General features: G+C 37.0%; 1 protein-coding gene across 2 annotated transcripts; it reads right to left on the bottom strand.

The window, feature by feature from the left end:
* Positions 1-1,455: 1,455 nt before the first annotated feature.
* NDC80 (NDC80 kinetochore complex component) lies at positions 1,456-16,742 on the bottom strand. Of its 2 annotated transcripts, none has more exons than XM_068191208.1 (17): positions 16,650-16,742; positions 14,895-15,112; positions 14,421-14,507; positions 13,537-13,660; positions 13,237-13,409; positions 11,921-12,023; positions 11,027-11,116; positions 9,665-9,758; positions 8,436-8,542; positions 7,493-7,637; positions 6,991-7,196; positions 5,663-5,815; positions 5,305-5,394; positions 4,402-4,494; positions 2,741-2,871; positions 2,122-2,224; positions 1,456-1,770 (listed from the first exon to the last, which is right to left on the bottom strand). In XM_068191208.1, exons 2-17 carry the CDS (start codon positions 14,993-14,995, stop codon positions 1,648-1,650), a joined length of 1,923 nt encoding a protein of 640 aa, XP_068047309.1. In that variant the 5' UTR covers positions 14,996-15,112; positions 16,650-16,742; the 3' UTR covers positions 1,456-1,647. The 2 variants fall into 2 exon arrangements, with proteins under 2 accessions (XP_068047309.1, XP_068047319.1); XM_068191218.1 differs by lacking the exon at positions 16,650-16,742 and adding an exon at positions 16,413-16,430.
* Positions 16,743-17,175: the final 433 nt, after the last annotated feature.

Raw genomic sequence — 17,175 nt, 5'->3', positions numbered from 1 at the left:
CGTAATGCCATTTATTTTGCTTTCATTTAATCAACTGACTACTGCACATGGCAAGGAACCTGCAGATGCTAAAACCACAAGATCAGTTATAGAAGTAGAGACAAACAGGTATGGGGGAGTAAAAAGAGAGATCATAGCCCCTAAATAAGCACATAGTTTAAAGGAATGTGGCTCTCATATACAGCTCCTTTAGATCGCTACATCGCTTTAGAGAACAAAAATGTTAAAGAGATCACAAAAGGAAAAAACTTCTAAAGGGAAGGAACTGGGATGTAGTAAAGACTAGTTTGTTACAGAAAACAAAAAGTAAGAGTCTGTAAAGATAAAAGAGGACAACAAAAGAAAGCATGAAAACTTCCCACCCGTCAGAAGACTTTTCTAGCTGTCAAATTAAAATTCTGGAGTATAAAAAAGGAACAGAAATTGGATGTTTAAATAACGTCATCATTATCATATCTGAAACAAAATACTCGTACCAGGGCCAGAAGATTCATACACTATATTAAGGACAACTGAGTTTTAAACTCATTCTGCAAAAATAACCTAGAATTAGACAATTCAGTTTTTATTTGCAATCCAGTTTTTATTTGCAGTCTGTGTTTAGATGGTCTAACTCAATTTTTGTTGTATATCCTAGGGATCTGTGTATTTCACTCAAATATTGCAGAATTATGGAGCAGTTTCCTTTATCTATCAGCTGCTAAAAGCCTGTAAACAACTGCAAATTTTTTTTTTTTAATCTTTATATATTTGAATGTCTGACCTTTAAAAACAACTCTCATATACTTCAATGCTTTCAGTAGGAAATACCATCATAAACTATCAAAAGTATGAATGCTGGGTTTTATTTATTTTTTAACACAAAATTATACATGGAATAGATAAAAAGATACTACTTTCACATAGCATTGATCCTCTTTCTTCAAAGTATTTGGACCAGAGCTGCCCACACACTAATTTTACTGTTACTTTCCTGAGGAAAAAAAAGTCAAGGAGATTGTCCAACAGGCCTAACAAGAAGAATACAGACATTTTAGACCATTTTGATGTATCTAAGATGAACCAAACCTACAACTGATTAGATATACAGCCAGAATTCATATGATGTCCTATTTAGAACTTTCTCTGGTACACATATTCAAGAAGTTCAGTGAAGTTTCATCTGGGACTATATGCAGCTAAAGACAAAACTTTGTTTTCAAACTACTGTGTTTCTTTATCTAGATTATTTACAAGGCTACTATATTACTAATCTTTTCAAAAGAGGTTTTGAGTTTTTACTCATGTAAGAGGTGTCTCTGTGCAGTTTCATAGGTAACTGAACAAGCAGGAGACAGACATTTACATTTAGTTTTGCTAGTAAAATAAGGCCTGGGGAAGGATGTGAGCTGTCTGTGATGCGTGTGCCCTAAATGCATACATATGCTATTGAAAGTACGAAGTCTGAGCAAAGCATTTTTTAAGAAAATGCAAATACATTGTTTAATTCTTGAATGTATCTTTGTCAACAAAACAAAGAACATTCATAACTACTTCCTTCCACTTAAAACCAGTTTCAGTGCTAAACACAGGTAGTGCCCATCCCTTTAAAAGGCACCATACTAGAGCTTCAGAAATGCAACATTTTTATCTTCATCTTTCTAGTGATTAGAGACTTTCAGCCTTCTTTTTATAACTGTCTAGGATGCTGGTCAAGTCTGACAATAGATCTTCAGGCATGAATTCTTCATCATCTTTGTAAATCTTCATGTTCTGTTCATCAAGATATTTCTAGAAAAGAGGTACGGAAAGCTTTATTAGTTCTATCATGATCTGTATTTTACTGATTCTGCTAAAGCATTTTAAGCAGTCATTGCACAGGTTAACTGTTTTCAGTTAAACAGTTTCCTGAAAGACATTTACCAGAAGCAGGTTTAAGCTGACAGGATGTTACTGCTGAAACTTAACAATCAATTCCAATTATTTATACCACAGATTTTGTCAGAAAATTTAACTAGAATCCATGGACTCAGTGCAGCAGCTAAATAACTTTTCCTTAAAAAGAATAAGTTCTAATTTCCAAGTGTTGAACTGCAAATGTCTCTAGCAATATTTAATTCTAAATATCAAATTTTAGCTTACCACTATAGATGCTATATGAGTAGCAACTGTTTCTATAAGACGACTCAAGTTAGCACCAATTTTTCTCTTCTCTTCTGTTGTTGTTTGCAAAACAACTTGATATCTAAAAGGTAAAGATACTCAGAAGGTCATGTTCATAATTAGAGAATTCCTGACATTTAAAACAATCACTTCAAGTCTGATTTATTATCATGTTTAGCCATACTTTTTTTTATATTAGTTTTAATTTGAACTAAGTTAGAAAATATTAATGCTCAACTTAAAAAAACCTAAAAGGACTGTATTGTACTAACTGATAAGAAACAATGTACCTTAGAGTCTGAATACTCTTTCTAGACTTTGAGGTATAAAATGCAATTGTCACTTAAGTTTGGAAATAAACTAATTTCTTTGCTACAAGCATATGTATAAAAAATTACATGGAAAACAGGAGTTCTAATAAATCAGGCAAATATTCTAGCAAAATACTCTTGAGTAGAAACATCTTTCAATTGTTAACTTGTGAAATTAATACACTGAGATGATACAAGTTGAAACAACTTTATGTTACATTGAAGAGAATATCTTTATCCTTAAAAACCCAAATAAACAAGACAAACATGGAAGTTACGAGTCTTACTGTCTTTGGAGATCATGCAATTCATTTGTGGCTTCACTGAGACCTTCATAGACACCACTCTCAAGTAACTGTTTATGCTTCTTTAACGATTCCAGTTCATTTGCACATTTTTGCTCTTCCTCTTCTATCTCCTATAGTCATAAAGAAAGAGGAGAAAAAAAAAGGCTTTTTGTAGGAATAATCTGACTTTTTTTTTTCTTTCTATTATCTGATTACATCCTAATGCTTGAATTCAAAATTCACACAAGTAACTACAAGTTCAGAACTAAAAAAAAAAAACCAAAAAAAAAACCCCAAGGACATCCCTCCCAAACCTAAAGTTTCAGCTATTTTCTGTATCATCCCCATCCCAGAATAAGCCTAACCATCCCTTTATTCCTCTAACCACATTTAAAGGCCTGTGTTGCAGCTATTTTCCCTCCAGAGTTAAACTCAAAAAGTTGTTTAGCTAGTCTAAATAGCTTAGAAATGGCACATCATGAACAACTGTTTCTAGGTTAAAAAAAATACAACCACATTTGAGTAAGAAAATAGCTTTTCCTTTTTGTCTGAAAGAGAGTACACTTCAAGTAATCATCTCTTCAAGGAGAATGACATTGTTGATGCTATACAATCTACAAAACCAAACAAAATTCTGATGTCAACTCAACATACAATTCTGGTAGATTACTGAAACACCATCCTTCAAAACTAATTTTAATACTTAAGACTTACAAGCAGCATTTAAAAAATTACAAGACATAGTCATGTAATTCCTCTTATTATAAACATCCAGTGGCAAGTGTGTATTTTATGAGCTTAACTTTAGAGAAAAGTATAACAGAAGCACAGATCAAAAGCTAAGTGTCATATGGTTTTGAAAAACATAAACTAAATTAATTGCCTTTATATACCTTTATATAACTGCCTCAGCAGGTGTTAGCAGTGAAATAAGCCTGTTTCATGGCTATAACACAGGAGTTTGTATTTACAAGAGCATCTATGGTAAACATTGGCTTAGTTCAAAGAACATTTTTCTGCAGGGCACCACAGCCCCACTAAAGCAGTGTTGTCAGAGAAGTTGGGAGGTATCAAAATAGCCACTCAGTTGTTAACAGAGAGGGCTATGTTTTGTTGCTGAACTGCAAGTGGGGAAAAGGATAGGTGCTGCTCCTGCGTTGGGAAAGGAAGCTAAAAGAAGCAACAGTTTGAGATCATTAAAACAATTTAACATGCTCTTGGTCAATGAATGTTTTCCTTAGTTTTTACAGAAGCTGATTAAGCATGTTTACTAAAAACTGTAAATGTTTTTATTATATGCAAATTGATTAGACAAGACAGATGCTGTTAATCCTAAAATTTCCTTCAAGCACATGCCCATAGACATCCTGAGGTAAGATGAATGTTGCTGATTTTATTACTGGATGCAGTAATTTATGATTTACAGTGTCTACTACAGTATGATGTCAGATTCTCTTACAAGAAAGTGAAAACTGATTCAGTTAAGGTAGTAGTCAAATCACTTTTCTGAAAAGAATGAAAAAATCCTGTAAGAGGAAGGGAAGAAGGCAAAGGCAGAAGCCCAAACAAAAATGCAACACAAAAGTTTATCTATAAACACAAAAATTAAAGATAAGGGTATCATTAAGGATAAGTTGTCATCAAGCTGTAAGAAGTTCTACCTTAAGCTTTTGCTGGTAAAGATCATCCAGCTTTTCAGCTTCTTCTGTCAGCATTTTCACACTGCGTTTCTTGTCCTCTAGCATTACATTCACCTAGGATGAAAACAACCAAGGAAATATGGTTCAGAAAGAATTCCAACATATAAATCCATGCCATCACAAACTACACCTGGTAGCTCCCAAAAAACAATTACACTAGGCTAGGCTGGGATGGCATTACCTCTCTTCATAGCAGTCTGTATTATGCTTTGTTTTGGATAAGGAGCTAAAACAGTGTTGGTAACCCACCAATGTTTTGGCTACTGCTGAATAGTGCTAGCACAGCATTCCAAAGCTTTCTATCCTTCCCAGGGCCCCTCACAGAGTAGGGTATGGATAGGCAAGAGACTGGGAAGTGCATAACCAGGCCAGCTGGCCAAGAAGACATTCCATACCACATAACATCATGCTCAGCAATAAAAACTGAGGTAAAGGTAGAAGAACAAGGAAATAAAATTCTCCTTCTTTCAATCTGTCCCAAATCCAATACTGCTAAAAATCTTCCTGATGACAATTTGTCAATGATGGTAAGCCACACAATCAACTGGAATGGACAACTTATTAAAAACAAATACTTCCAATGTTCATGGTCAAATGTATGTAAGCTACATAAACTTTAATTCAGGGAATACACAATATTTCAACCAACAAAGACCCCAATTCTTAGAAAAACTTCTAGGTTCCATCACAATTAAAGCAGTTTTCTCACAGCTTCTCCCCCTCTACTTGTCCTCAGAAAAACCCCAACCAATCCAAAAAACCAACCCACCACATTACACTTCAGCCATGCAAAAGGTTGAATGAAAGCAGCAGATAAGGTTTTTAGGTTGGTATCTTAGTCCTAATCTTCATTAACTAACACACCTGTTCCAAAGTATCTTCCAAAGTCATTTTCTGTTGAGTAGCTTTACTAATTTCTTCCTCAGTCTCGTTGATGATCTCCATGAGGGGAGCCTGTAATATGCATACAAGAAGATCCGACAAGTGCAATTTGCTTATTTGAACTAAGATGCACCCTAATACATTTTTTTTCTTTTTTTTAGGCTACTGTATTCTCCAATACCAAATTTCTTTCACATACTAAAATGTCATTATGGTGACTCATCACACAAGCTTTTCAATGACATTTCATTGTGAGATTGAGGGACATTCCCAGCATTCCCAAAGAAACACATCTTTTTTGTGAGTGGTAACTAAAGCCTTCAGTGTTGACTCCGCTTACCTTGATCTGAGTTCTGTATTTGACTAGGCAATTTGGTCCTGCCTCAGGATTAAACTGAATCTCAAAGTCGTAGCCTTTGGAATTCTCAGCACTTACTGGAATTAATTTCAGCTTTCGAGCCAGTTTATGATACTCTGCCAGCTGCATTTCAATCTGCTCAGAGGAGAAAAGGGCAGAAATCATAGAAGAGATAAAAGTGAAAAGCTTTGCAAGTATTCATATAGTACTTTAAACAAGTTCCTGAGTTGCTCTCTATAGCCATGATTCCTTGTTACCCCACAGTATTCAAGAGCTGTATGCAATGCCAGTCCAGCAGTTTGCTGCAGTAGGTACTGTTTTATGATTCTTTCAGAGTTTGCACACTGAGGTTTCTCAGTGTATATGGATGACACTGAATGGTTTCACCTGTGGTTTTCCATATTCATCTGCCATTTTTCCTGCCTCAAGTTCTTGAGAGTTAGCTCATAGGGATCTAAAAAAATGCTGGAAAATAATACTAAACCAATGATTGGTCATCAGTTCAATATGCCTTCTCTCATTAGTTTTGACAGGAAATGCCACACAGCCACACATCCTAACAACAAAGTAACTTGAGCATACCTCTAAACAAAGCTTATTAAATGCTCTGATTTCTAATTAATGAGTGTTAATAAATGAAAACATTAAATAACCCAGGAGATTTTTTCCAGTTATATGTGCTTCATACTTGCACATGAGGATTTAAGTTAAGACAAGTGCTTGATAAAGGGTAAGCCTACCAAATATATTTGAAACTTTTTTCTTTAGTTCTCCAATTGACAAAGCAGAAGCTTTTAAATCCCATCACTTACAGGACTATAACTTTTCATTCTGTTTGAAGGGACTAAACTTGGCCCTTGAAAGATGCTACAACTTCTACACAAAGAACTAATCAGGCTTTAAATGCATGCAAAGCTATTGGTTCATTAGTTTTGCCTTACGTCCTTGCTCTGAAATATTAACATTAGCCTGTAATTTCTTGTGTTATCAAAGCAATGGCATGGTAATGTTATCAAAGCTCTTAATGCTATAGCAGTGAGAGCTGACAGTGCTTCATATTCTAGATACGTCTCTTATGATGCAGAAAAAGATTTACATTTCCATTAAGTGCAAACAAAAAAAGGGAAGAAAAAAAAAGAAACATTTTTCAGAGATATTGTAAAAAGAGGTCATTCTTGTCAGCTTTGTCTGGTTAGATACTTGTATGGTGTTGTTAGTTTATTTAGGAAAGAAATTATCAAGACTCCAACTTTAAGCTTGCATGATGAAAACTGACAGCCACCTCTGAGTGTAGTGGGGTTTTCACATACCGCCTCTTTATTCCTAGCATATTTTAGCTCTTCATTCCACAGCTGATGTTCTTCTGCTTCCAGTTCCTTAGTCAGTTTGTTAATGGTTTGCTGCAGCTCATTTCTCTCATGATTTATTCTTTCAATGTCCGCAGCTGAGTACTTTTGGTTATCTAAGATGTGCCGGAGCCGGGCATTCTCCTCCTTCGTGGCTTCTACTTCCATTTCTAAGTTCATAAAACATTTGTGAAATGGACATAAAATACCAGCTTATATACATAAACCTCACCTCTGCATTTTATGAGTAAATAGCATAATTATTACATATCATTACCTTTCATTACTCCAGTGTACAAAGAGCTATTAGACAAAAAAAAAATCTTTATTAGCAATCCGTTCTGGAAAGTTTATTTGTAGCATCATCCTACTCCAAGTATCTCACTCTGTCCTCAAGCTAAGAGCTACAATTATTTGAAGGCTATTTCTAGCTTCACTGTCCTGACTGTAATCAAGGCCTCCTTACCTGCTGTCTCAACTTCATCATTAACACTTTCCAGTTTTTGATCAAGGATGGCTATATGAGATTCCAGATTAGCCAAATAAGCCTGGTATTTCTGGACATCTGCTTGAAGAGACGATTTCACATTTCGCAGTGTTACTCTACGATCCTAGGAAATGAGTGAAAATAACAACCACTCTTGGATAAATATAAAATAATGACTTCACTTTCCAGACAAGACAGTAGAGTAATTGGTCAATATCAATAGCACAAATATAAAACTAAAGAACTTTAATGATTTTTTTATCTGTGACAGCCAAGTAAAATCAAGCACCTTTAAAATAACAGCAAAGAAGGATGAAAAGATTCTTGCATTTCAGCATTACGTCTCTCATTTGCATCAGACACTGCATTTAGACAATTCTTACTACAGGTAGTTCACAACTTAACTCTAATAATGTATGGAGGGCAGATAAAATGACGGCATGGAAAGCCAGGAATAAACTCAGCACATTTTGTACAATTGGCAGGAGTCTCCATTTGCCACCTGCACAGCCACTAATCCATTTTTAAACTCACGACACATTAAAAGTGGAATCCAGCTTTTCAAGCAAAATATTTTCCATAAAATATAGTTACCACTGAATCCCATGCCTCATACCAACACATTTGAAAAAATAAAGTTTATATTAAAAAAAGTGGTTTGAGTATTTCGTTAATATTTCATTCAATACAAGACCTTATTACGTGGAAAAATCTGCACATCACTGAACAAATAGTGACTGATGACTCCACAGAAAAAGCCTTGTTCTATAATAGTATAGAGTCTGTAAAGACCTGGCCTAATTAAAATTTCAAAGCACTGAAAATTTTCCATTTGTTTTGTATCTTAAGTACCTTCATTCAGAAATTGTCAATATTATAAAATTAAACTCCACCATAAAAAACAGAGACCAAATTTACTAACCGGCTCACTTTCCTTTTCTTTTTCTAGTCTTGCAATCTCTTCTTGAAGTCTTTTGTTTTCAGCCGCTAAACTTTCCATCTGGAATGGATCTATGTTAAATAAATCCTCTGTGGGAGAGCAGAAGAGAGAGTGGGGTTACAAATTCACCTCAGTATCACCACCTATTTTGAGTATCTGAACTTTAGCTTCAGCACAGTAAATACCCATTATCTGGATAATTATTTTACACTAAAGAGATAACTAAAAACAACCAAGAAACTTATCAGAAAAACATTTCATTAAAACGCAACCAGGCAAAAACCCCAAAACAAACAAGAAGAGAAATGGGCTTCTCAGTCCTCATGTCAGAAAGAGTCCTTGTGTCAAAGTCACTCCCAAGAGTCACTTCCAAACTCTCATACAGCCCACACCACAGGAGAGTACACAAGTCAGAACTACCCTGTGAAGCTACAACAAATCAAACTTATTTAACAACATCTTTATTATCCATATACTTCCTTGCTTCTAGAGACATCTTTTCCCTAACTTCACTTGGCCTTTGCCAAACAATGGGATGATTATTTTTTCCTAATATCCAGTAACAGTATGGTAGCTTGTTTACTCTCCAACTGATGGCTTCAGTTTGCAAACAAAAGGCCCTTAGTCTGGATTTTCATAGGAGAGCAAAGAAAGTAAGAAATGTTTTTCTTTCTTGTTCTCACATTCAGTTTGTATTTCTGTAGGTGGTACAATGAGCGAGTCAAAAAACCCTAATGATTTTCTACCTCCCTGAAGACAAACACAGGTGCATACTGAATTACATCCAGAAAACCTCACAATAGAGTTTGGAACTCTTGCAGACTGTTTTCAGATCGTTCAAAAGCTGAACTTTCTTATTAGGTGTGCATCCTCTGAAAATATTTTTCTTTTTTTTTTAATTGTTAATTTTGCCAGACAGAAACAAGATTCATCTGCACAGAGGGAGTTCACAACTGAAGAATTGTATACTGGTTTTCTGTAACAAAGCCATTAAAAAAACAGGGGACATGGCTACAGCTGATAGCAGATCATGACCTATCCATCTGTACTGCTATAAATATATAAAAAAAAGAGAGCATTAAGTAACTGAAAGGTACATGGGAATTTCAGATTCCTTTAGATCACTTTTATTTGTAAATTGAACAAACTGATGCTAGGAGAAAGAAAACCTGCAACACAATTGAATACTTAATTAAAATTTGAAAACTTACTTAATTTTGACTGCACTTCAGCATCCAACTCTTCAAAGGTATCTTGCCCTTTCATGAAAAGATCATAGCACTTCACACAGTAGTCCATGAAAAGCTGAAAACAATTTAAAAATCTTTCATTTTAACAATTCCAAGGCCTGTAAAATCTCTGGATAGTCTAAAGCTACTCAATCAGTGAAATTAAAGAGACATCAAAAATATCTTTCAATGCTTTGATTGTTCTTTTGTAAAATTAAACTTTTTTTCCTCCCTTTGAACACAGAATGTCAACAGATTATATTCAGGCAGAAGGAGACACCTGTAATTCACATTAAGAAAGGTCTGTGAATACTGTATTTTTCTAGGATATTTAACAAGGATTGTAGGTACGATATTTAAGAATTTTTCATCTTGATGCATATGATTCTCTCAGGCTAGTTCATGGAAACTGGAGATCTGTTTAACAGACCTCTTCAATAAATATGACAATTACAATTCAGATCTGCAGATGTCAAAGTACTTACCTAGAATTAAAGAAAGGTTATACAAAAAGAGTTTGCTAGACACTAAGTTACAGATGTTTCAGAAGCAATTACACCAGTATTGTGAATTTTCTATCAACATATATGCATAAGTGTCAATGTAGAAGAACATATTTAGTTTCAAAGCAGTTTTACTTGCCAACCATCAGGTTGTAACCTTAGTCCAAAATTATGATTTTACTTTATTTTTGCAATTTCTAAAGAAATGCTTTTTAATGCAACCCTCTCCAAACACCTGCTGTGAGAGTTAACACTGAGTTAAATCTGAGTAGTACTAATAATCCATGATAAATTAAAAAGCAAGCTGTTGGATTTTTAAGAGCCTGAATTACGCGGCCACCCTATTTTGTGGCTCAGAAATAAAACTTTACAACCAATTTTTACATAGTAAACTGAGTAGGTATTGACACAAGCCACTATATTTAGAATTAAGTCTCTGTCTTTGCAATGCACTGCTGTTAACCTCAGAAGTCTTGAGTGCTAAAGTAAAATATATCAGAAACTCTACTAAAACAATAAACAGCATAATTATTCCCTTTCTCCACAAAGGAGAACTGAAACAGTAGATACTTGGAGAATAAGGCAAATATAAAATAAGGAGAATATTTTGTTTAATACCCAGTCTTCCACCAATAGACTGGCCATGATACCTGCTCAGGAAATAGTTGATCAGGTTTTTACATAACGCTACTCTACTTCCTCGAAAGCATTGTGAATATAAAAGGGAACAGAATCTATAAACACATGACACAACAATCTAAACTGTATTAAAATTGTGTTGTTACAGCAGGTGGCAAAATTCAGTTGAGCAATTCTGATTCTAATTTCCTTTTCATGGTACCTTATTATGTACAATTCCATCATCTGTCTCTCCTCCCCAGCTCTGTCTGTCATCGAACGATGGTGCATTTTCCCTGATCGCATTGTACAGCTGAAAAGCAGAGTTGCACACACAAAGAGCAAATGTGAAGACATCCATTAGTTTTCATATTGGTTTCATGAAAAGAAGCAAAGTAACAGTGGATTAGGGTTTCAGCAAGCAGGTTGGAATGAGCCCGTGTTGAGTTGACTAAATGCACATGTAAAGAGGTGAACTGGACAGTCAACACTGACAAATTGTCTTGTGAGCAAAAAAGGACAGGATTTTCATGGGTGCTTAATTCAGCATTGGTCACCTTCTGTCACAGATGCCAAATTTTGTTCAGACCTGAGCTGGCAGCAACAACAGTCACCACTACTAAAAAACTCAAACAAACCAAACAAAACCAAAATTAAATAAAAACACTGCACCCAAACACAAAACTCGCCATTTTGTATCAGAGTCACAGGATATTTGAATAATTTCAATTGAAAATTCCATGCTTAGATTTCAAGTTTAGGAGAGAATGGCAGATGTCACAACATTTGCACTGAAGATACATTCTACTCAGTGATTATACTCATTAACTTTTCATGTTTAATGTATGTATAAATCAGCATTTCTCCACCTTTTTTATACATGACTTTACATAGTGCATACATTATAGAAAAAAATTATCACAACAAAACATGAAAAGCTCACTTTAACAGTTACTAAAACATAAGGCTAAGGGTCAGCTCACAGATGACAGCTAAGAACATATAAGTTCACATTTATGTTAAACAAGGAGATTTGTAGAAAATATTTACTAGGTCTGTATTGAAACTAACATTCCAGCCTGAAAAGTGAAAATATTTATCTTAAGACAAACGTTACCTTGACACAATCAATTAACCAAACCAAAGCTGCCACTATCTGAGGCCAGGTGTGTGGTGCTCCCACAGTGTACATGGAGCTTTTTGACAGAGCAAAGGGGTACCTGTAAGGCCAAAGAAGATACATTTTTAATAACTGTGGCAGACAGTGATGAAAACAAACTGGCACATTTTGAAAATAACGCAGCATATTTTTATATGTAGATGAAACCCCAGAAGGAAGAGCAAACTCAATTGTACCGTACTTCAAAGAAAATAAGTTGAGTTCTTACAGCACTATTTTATTCAATTATCATGGGTTTCTCATTTTGTGATTCAAAGAATATCTTAGTTTGAAAGGGACCCCAAAGGCTCAACAAATTGAACTCCCTGCTACTCATAGGATTGCCTAAAACTAAACCATATGATCAAGAGTGTCATCCAGATACTCCTTGAAATTCCAAAACTTTAAATGACTTGTCAGGATTAGTAATTTTGTCCAGAATTACACTCTTGGTGCAGCAGAGAATAATCCTTTTCAACATTTCAAGCTAGGTCAGCAGTTTTATAGATTAAAACAAAATTTTATTAAAATGCTGAGAAGTGAACAAAAAAGATTTACACCTACATTTAAGGAGCCCTGGCACTTTCACACTATCATGGGTTCAAATCTAAAGGAGTAAAATACACTCCTTTTTTTTTTTTTTTTTAATGAGACTGAAAATTCACAATTATGCACAGGCAGAGGAGTTTCTTTCTTGGAAAGCATTGGGGCATTAATGATTTTAAACACTGAACAAATTCAGCAATAAACCACTCAGCTACTTAGTGTTTTTCTCACCTCAACAGTAATTTTTGTTATTTTCACATTCTGCTTTGAAAGCAGAATGAGAAAAATTGCAGGAAAACATATTTTAAACTAAATTAAATTTGTGTAAACTACAGCAAATTTAATTGTCTTGATTCTGGAAATTCTGAAAATTTTAGCTCTTAGGTTCTAACAGAACAAACAGAATGGTCTGTAAAAGAAAATTGTGTCTTGTCTTCCAAAGTTTTATACAAATAATCAATTAAATTTTACATTACAAAGCAAGATTCCAAGAGCTTATAGTTCTGCAAGTTCAAATATAAAATGTATAGCAGACACTGAAAATAAGACAGTAAACCTAGAGCTAAACAAAAGTGAAACAAAACAATCAGCACATTGTACTTTTAGAGTCTCATTTGAGTAAAGAAACCTATCCATTCTCCTCAGCTATCAATGCAGAATTCTTAGCTTTTAAATTTCTAGCCATAGCATATCTATTCAGCCCAGGAGACTAACAATAATCATCTTACCCAAGGTCTTTAAAAACTTTGGGAATTTCCTCTTCAAATTTTGAGTCAGGAAGTTCATAAGAAGGGCAGAGGAATTTATAGATAAAGGTGAAGATCTTTAAAAAGTCCTTAACAGATGGAGACTGTAGCGATTTCACGGAAACATTGTGGGCATAAGCATTCTCAACCAGGAACTGTGCAAAAGAAACATGGAATACCAGTCACTAAATAAAATTTATAGTTGAAACCAAGTGAAATAACCATTTTGATTAGCACATTTTACACCTCATAAGATACATGCAGAATAAGTTAATATGTTACCTCACAAAGCTTCTTGATACATTGTTGGATGAATGCCTTGTCATGAAGGGGCCTGGGATCCTTTATCTTTTCTGTCCCAAACACACCGTACTGGCTGCTGCGTGACCCTCCAGCCCCACTCACTCTAAGGACAGACAATAAATACGGGTCTTGTGACAATACATAGAAAGAAGAACTCTCTTCATCTTTAAGTCACAACAATTGTTATGTTTGTGTTTTCTTTGCATTTGTTATACAAAGTGATACTTGAAGATTTCTCTTTATTTAAGGTCATTGGAAAAACATCATCAACCTGAAAGCCACAATGCCACATGTACAACAAAAGGAATAACTGCATCCTAGATGAATACTTTCTTCATTTTATTGAAAGAAATAAACTTTTAGAGAGCAGAAAAATACCCCAAAGATGAAGAAGAAATAATGTTCATGACATGACTGTAAATGAAATCTAAAATATGTAAGGAATATTTAAAAGGAATAGACCCCTGCAACATTGGAGTACTATCAAAGAAGTTACCCACAACACAGAGAGTCATGAGCTAAGCAGAAAGATTATAGATTTTTGGAAGGTTTGTATCTTAGAGAGAAGAAACTAACACAGAGTATACTTCAGATGTCATTCTTCCTTAAGCAAGAAAATGTACTGAGATACTCTTAAGGTCTGCAGTGCACAAAAGAAAAAAAAAAAACCAGCTCCCAAAGCAATTCCTGCTCCACGGCATTATTGCTTAGTGATCAAGAACTGAAGGAAGGCAGACCTGAACGTCTGCTTGCCTCAGATCCATTATTCCCTATTGTGAAAATCTGACAAGAAAGAAAAATACCACAATTAGAGGATCATTTTTGTTTTAATTTACAGTGCAGAGAATGAAAGCTATCCTTACCTGTTCCCAAAACAGCTGATTTTTCTTTCTGAAGCTCCAGATGTAGGTTTGCTCATGCTCAGCTTCCCAAAGGTGCTTCTGTCCTTCCTGAGGAGCAAAGAGAAGGATTCAAGTGACTATTTCCACCAATTCATCTTTTGCTCATACAAGAGCTATACACACACTCATGTATTCCTAAGCACCTTCATCCCAGCAACATCTTAGAAAGGTCAACTGATGCACCAGCCACCTCCGAAGAAACATGGAACAAAGTGTTACCATTTGAAATGTGACACAGGTACACAAAAAGTTAAAGCAAGTATTTTTTCAAAACTGGAGCATGTGTGCAAACATCCTTGGCTGTAAGGAGCCTTCTTCTCACTGTTTCAATTTTTTTCCCCTCAGTCGCTGTTCACACTTAAATGCACTATGACAAATCTCTTCCAGAATTAGTTTTATATACTTAGTTTTAGCAACATGAGCGACAAGACTTACATCTGAGGTGTTTGAAGACCCATCTTGTTGTTGTCCTGCACTCTCAGTGCCATCATAGATTGTCGACTGCTGCTTCCAGCAATACTTGAGCTTCGCCTCATTTTGACTCTGTTGTAAACCACAATCCTTCAGTATTCCAGCAGTATCAGAAAATCCAGGGTATCTTCTTTTCTAAATGCCACAATGATTTTCCAATGGCTCAGAATAAACAAGTAGACCTGTACATTGGACCCAAAAAAAAAAAAAAAAAAAAGAAAGAAAAAAGATTATGTTAGACTCCAGAAATATATAAGACCAGTCACAGCCTTTTAAATCAACCACTTTATTGATAAAAGTGTCAGTGCTTATTCCAAACATACTGTTTTGCTTTTCTTTATATTTGGTCACTTCAAACCTACATGCTCCAAAAGCAAAAGAGCTTGAGAAAATTTTCTGTTCAGTCCACTGGGAAAAAGGCCACACTACTACAAGTACACAAGCACTGCTTACAGCACTTCAGCCATACATCAGCTCCTGAGCTACTCCTTCTGAGCCTACCCATTCATCTGCAACTGATCTCCCAGTATTATAGCACAATAACTGAAAAACCTATTTTGAGATAATATTATGGCTCTCTTCAGACTATGTATGCAGAGTATAAATCAAACTAGAATATTAATACCATTGTCCCCACTGTGACATTAAGGGGGAATTTGAAATACACAGAATTAAGTCATGAATTAGTCACTAAAAAAAAACCCTGCCATTACAGACATTACCAAAACACATTATTAATATAAACTGTTGCTTCATTTTTCTTCTAGTTCCACCGCTCACAAACCACAACCAAAGTTTAGCTCAAGCTCAATTCATAGGGCAGCATATTCATGACTTCACTGTGTCTGGGGAAGAATCTGCATTATTCCATAACTTTAACTGGGACCAACCACAGAGAGAATGAATTTTCACAATCATAGGAACAAGCAATTAGCTTCTAGAATAACAGAATCAATTAGGTTGGAAAAGACCTGCGAGATCATCAAGTCCAACTTATAACCAAACACCACCTTATAAGCTAGACCATGGCACTAAGTGCTACATGCAGCCTTTCCTTAAACACCTCCAGGAACACTGACTCCAGCACCATGCTGGGCAGGTGTGGTGGTTGTTTAAGCAAGCATAACACACTAATTCATCACAGCAGTCCATTCCAGAGTATAATTGCCTTTTCTGTGGAGGAATTCCTCCAACTGTCCCACCAAAGCCTGGTGCAGCTTGAGACCGTGTCCTCTCACTTGTTGCCTGGGAGAAAAGGCCGACCCCCACCTGGGTACAGCCTCCTTTCAGATGGTTCCAGAGTGATAAGGCTCCCCAAAGCCTCCTTTTCTCCAGGATAAAGAACCCCAGCTCCCTCAGCCACTCCTCACAGGACCTGTGCTCCAGACCCTTCCCCAGCTCCGTTGCCCATCTCTGAACGTGCTCCAGCACCTCAATGTCCTTCCCGAGTTGAAGGGCCCAGCACTGGAGGCGCGGCCTCACCAGTGCCGCATACAGGGGTCTGTCACTGCCCTGGTCCTGCTGGCCACACTGCTGCTGACGTAAGCCAGGACGCTGTAAGAGCAGAGTTTGAGCAGAGATTTAAGAGCAGTTTGCCAGAGCCAACACGCCAGCAGGGAAAAAAAAAACAAAAACAACAAAAAACCAAGAAAGCGTAGGAGCGCGGCAGAGCTGGGCGCAGCTCCGCCCGCTCGCCCGGACAGCGCGCCTAAACCGTACCGAAGGCGACCGGAGGACTCAGGAGCGAGTCCGCAGCCCGGGACTCACCGCCGCCGCACGGACCCTCGTCCCAGGGGGTGAGGCGGTGAGGGTTTTGCTACGCTACCCCTCCGCTCCCCGCCCTGCCCCGCCGTTACCGCCAGCGCCGCCGCCTCCTCGCGATTTCAAATCCGCCCGCCCGGACGTCGCCCGGAGCGTCACACGGAACTGCGTCACCGCGGGGCCGCGGGCCGAGCAGCGCGGCGAGGCGGGAGCGAGGGCGGCGGGAGGGGCGGTGGAAAGAGAGGGGAGGAGGAGCGGTGGACATAGAGGGGAGGAGGAGCGGTGGAAATAGAGGGGAGGAGGATCCCAACTCCCGGAAGAGCTCGGGGAAGGGCCGTGGCACTACGACGACACGGTGGCGCCGCGGTGAGTGTGTGCCAGGCGCTGCCAGGACACGGCGAGTCCCGGGCTTTTCTCCAGCCGCCGAGTTTTCCTAGGGAAAAGCCCGAGCTCTCGGTCCCTGTGTGCCCGCGGGGATGGGAGT

Source organism: Anomalospiza imberbis, chromosome 1 (assembly GCF_031753505.1).
Source record: "Anomalospiza imberbis isolate Cuckoo-Finch-1a 21T00152 chromosome 1, ASM3175350v1, whole genome shotgun sequence".
Taxonomy (NCBI): Eukaryota; Metazoa; Chordata; class Aves; order Passeriformes; family Viduidae; genus Anomalospiza; species Anomalospiza imberbis.
Note: the sequence above shows the minus strand (reverse complement) of the source record. Positions and strands in the feature narration are given on the sequence as shown.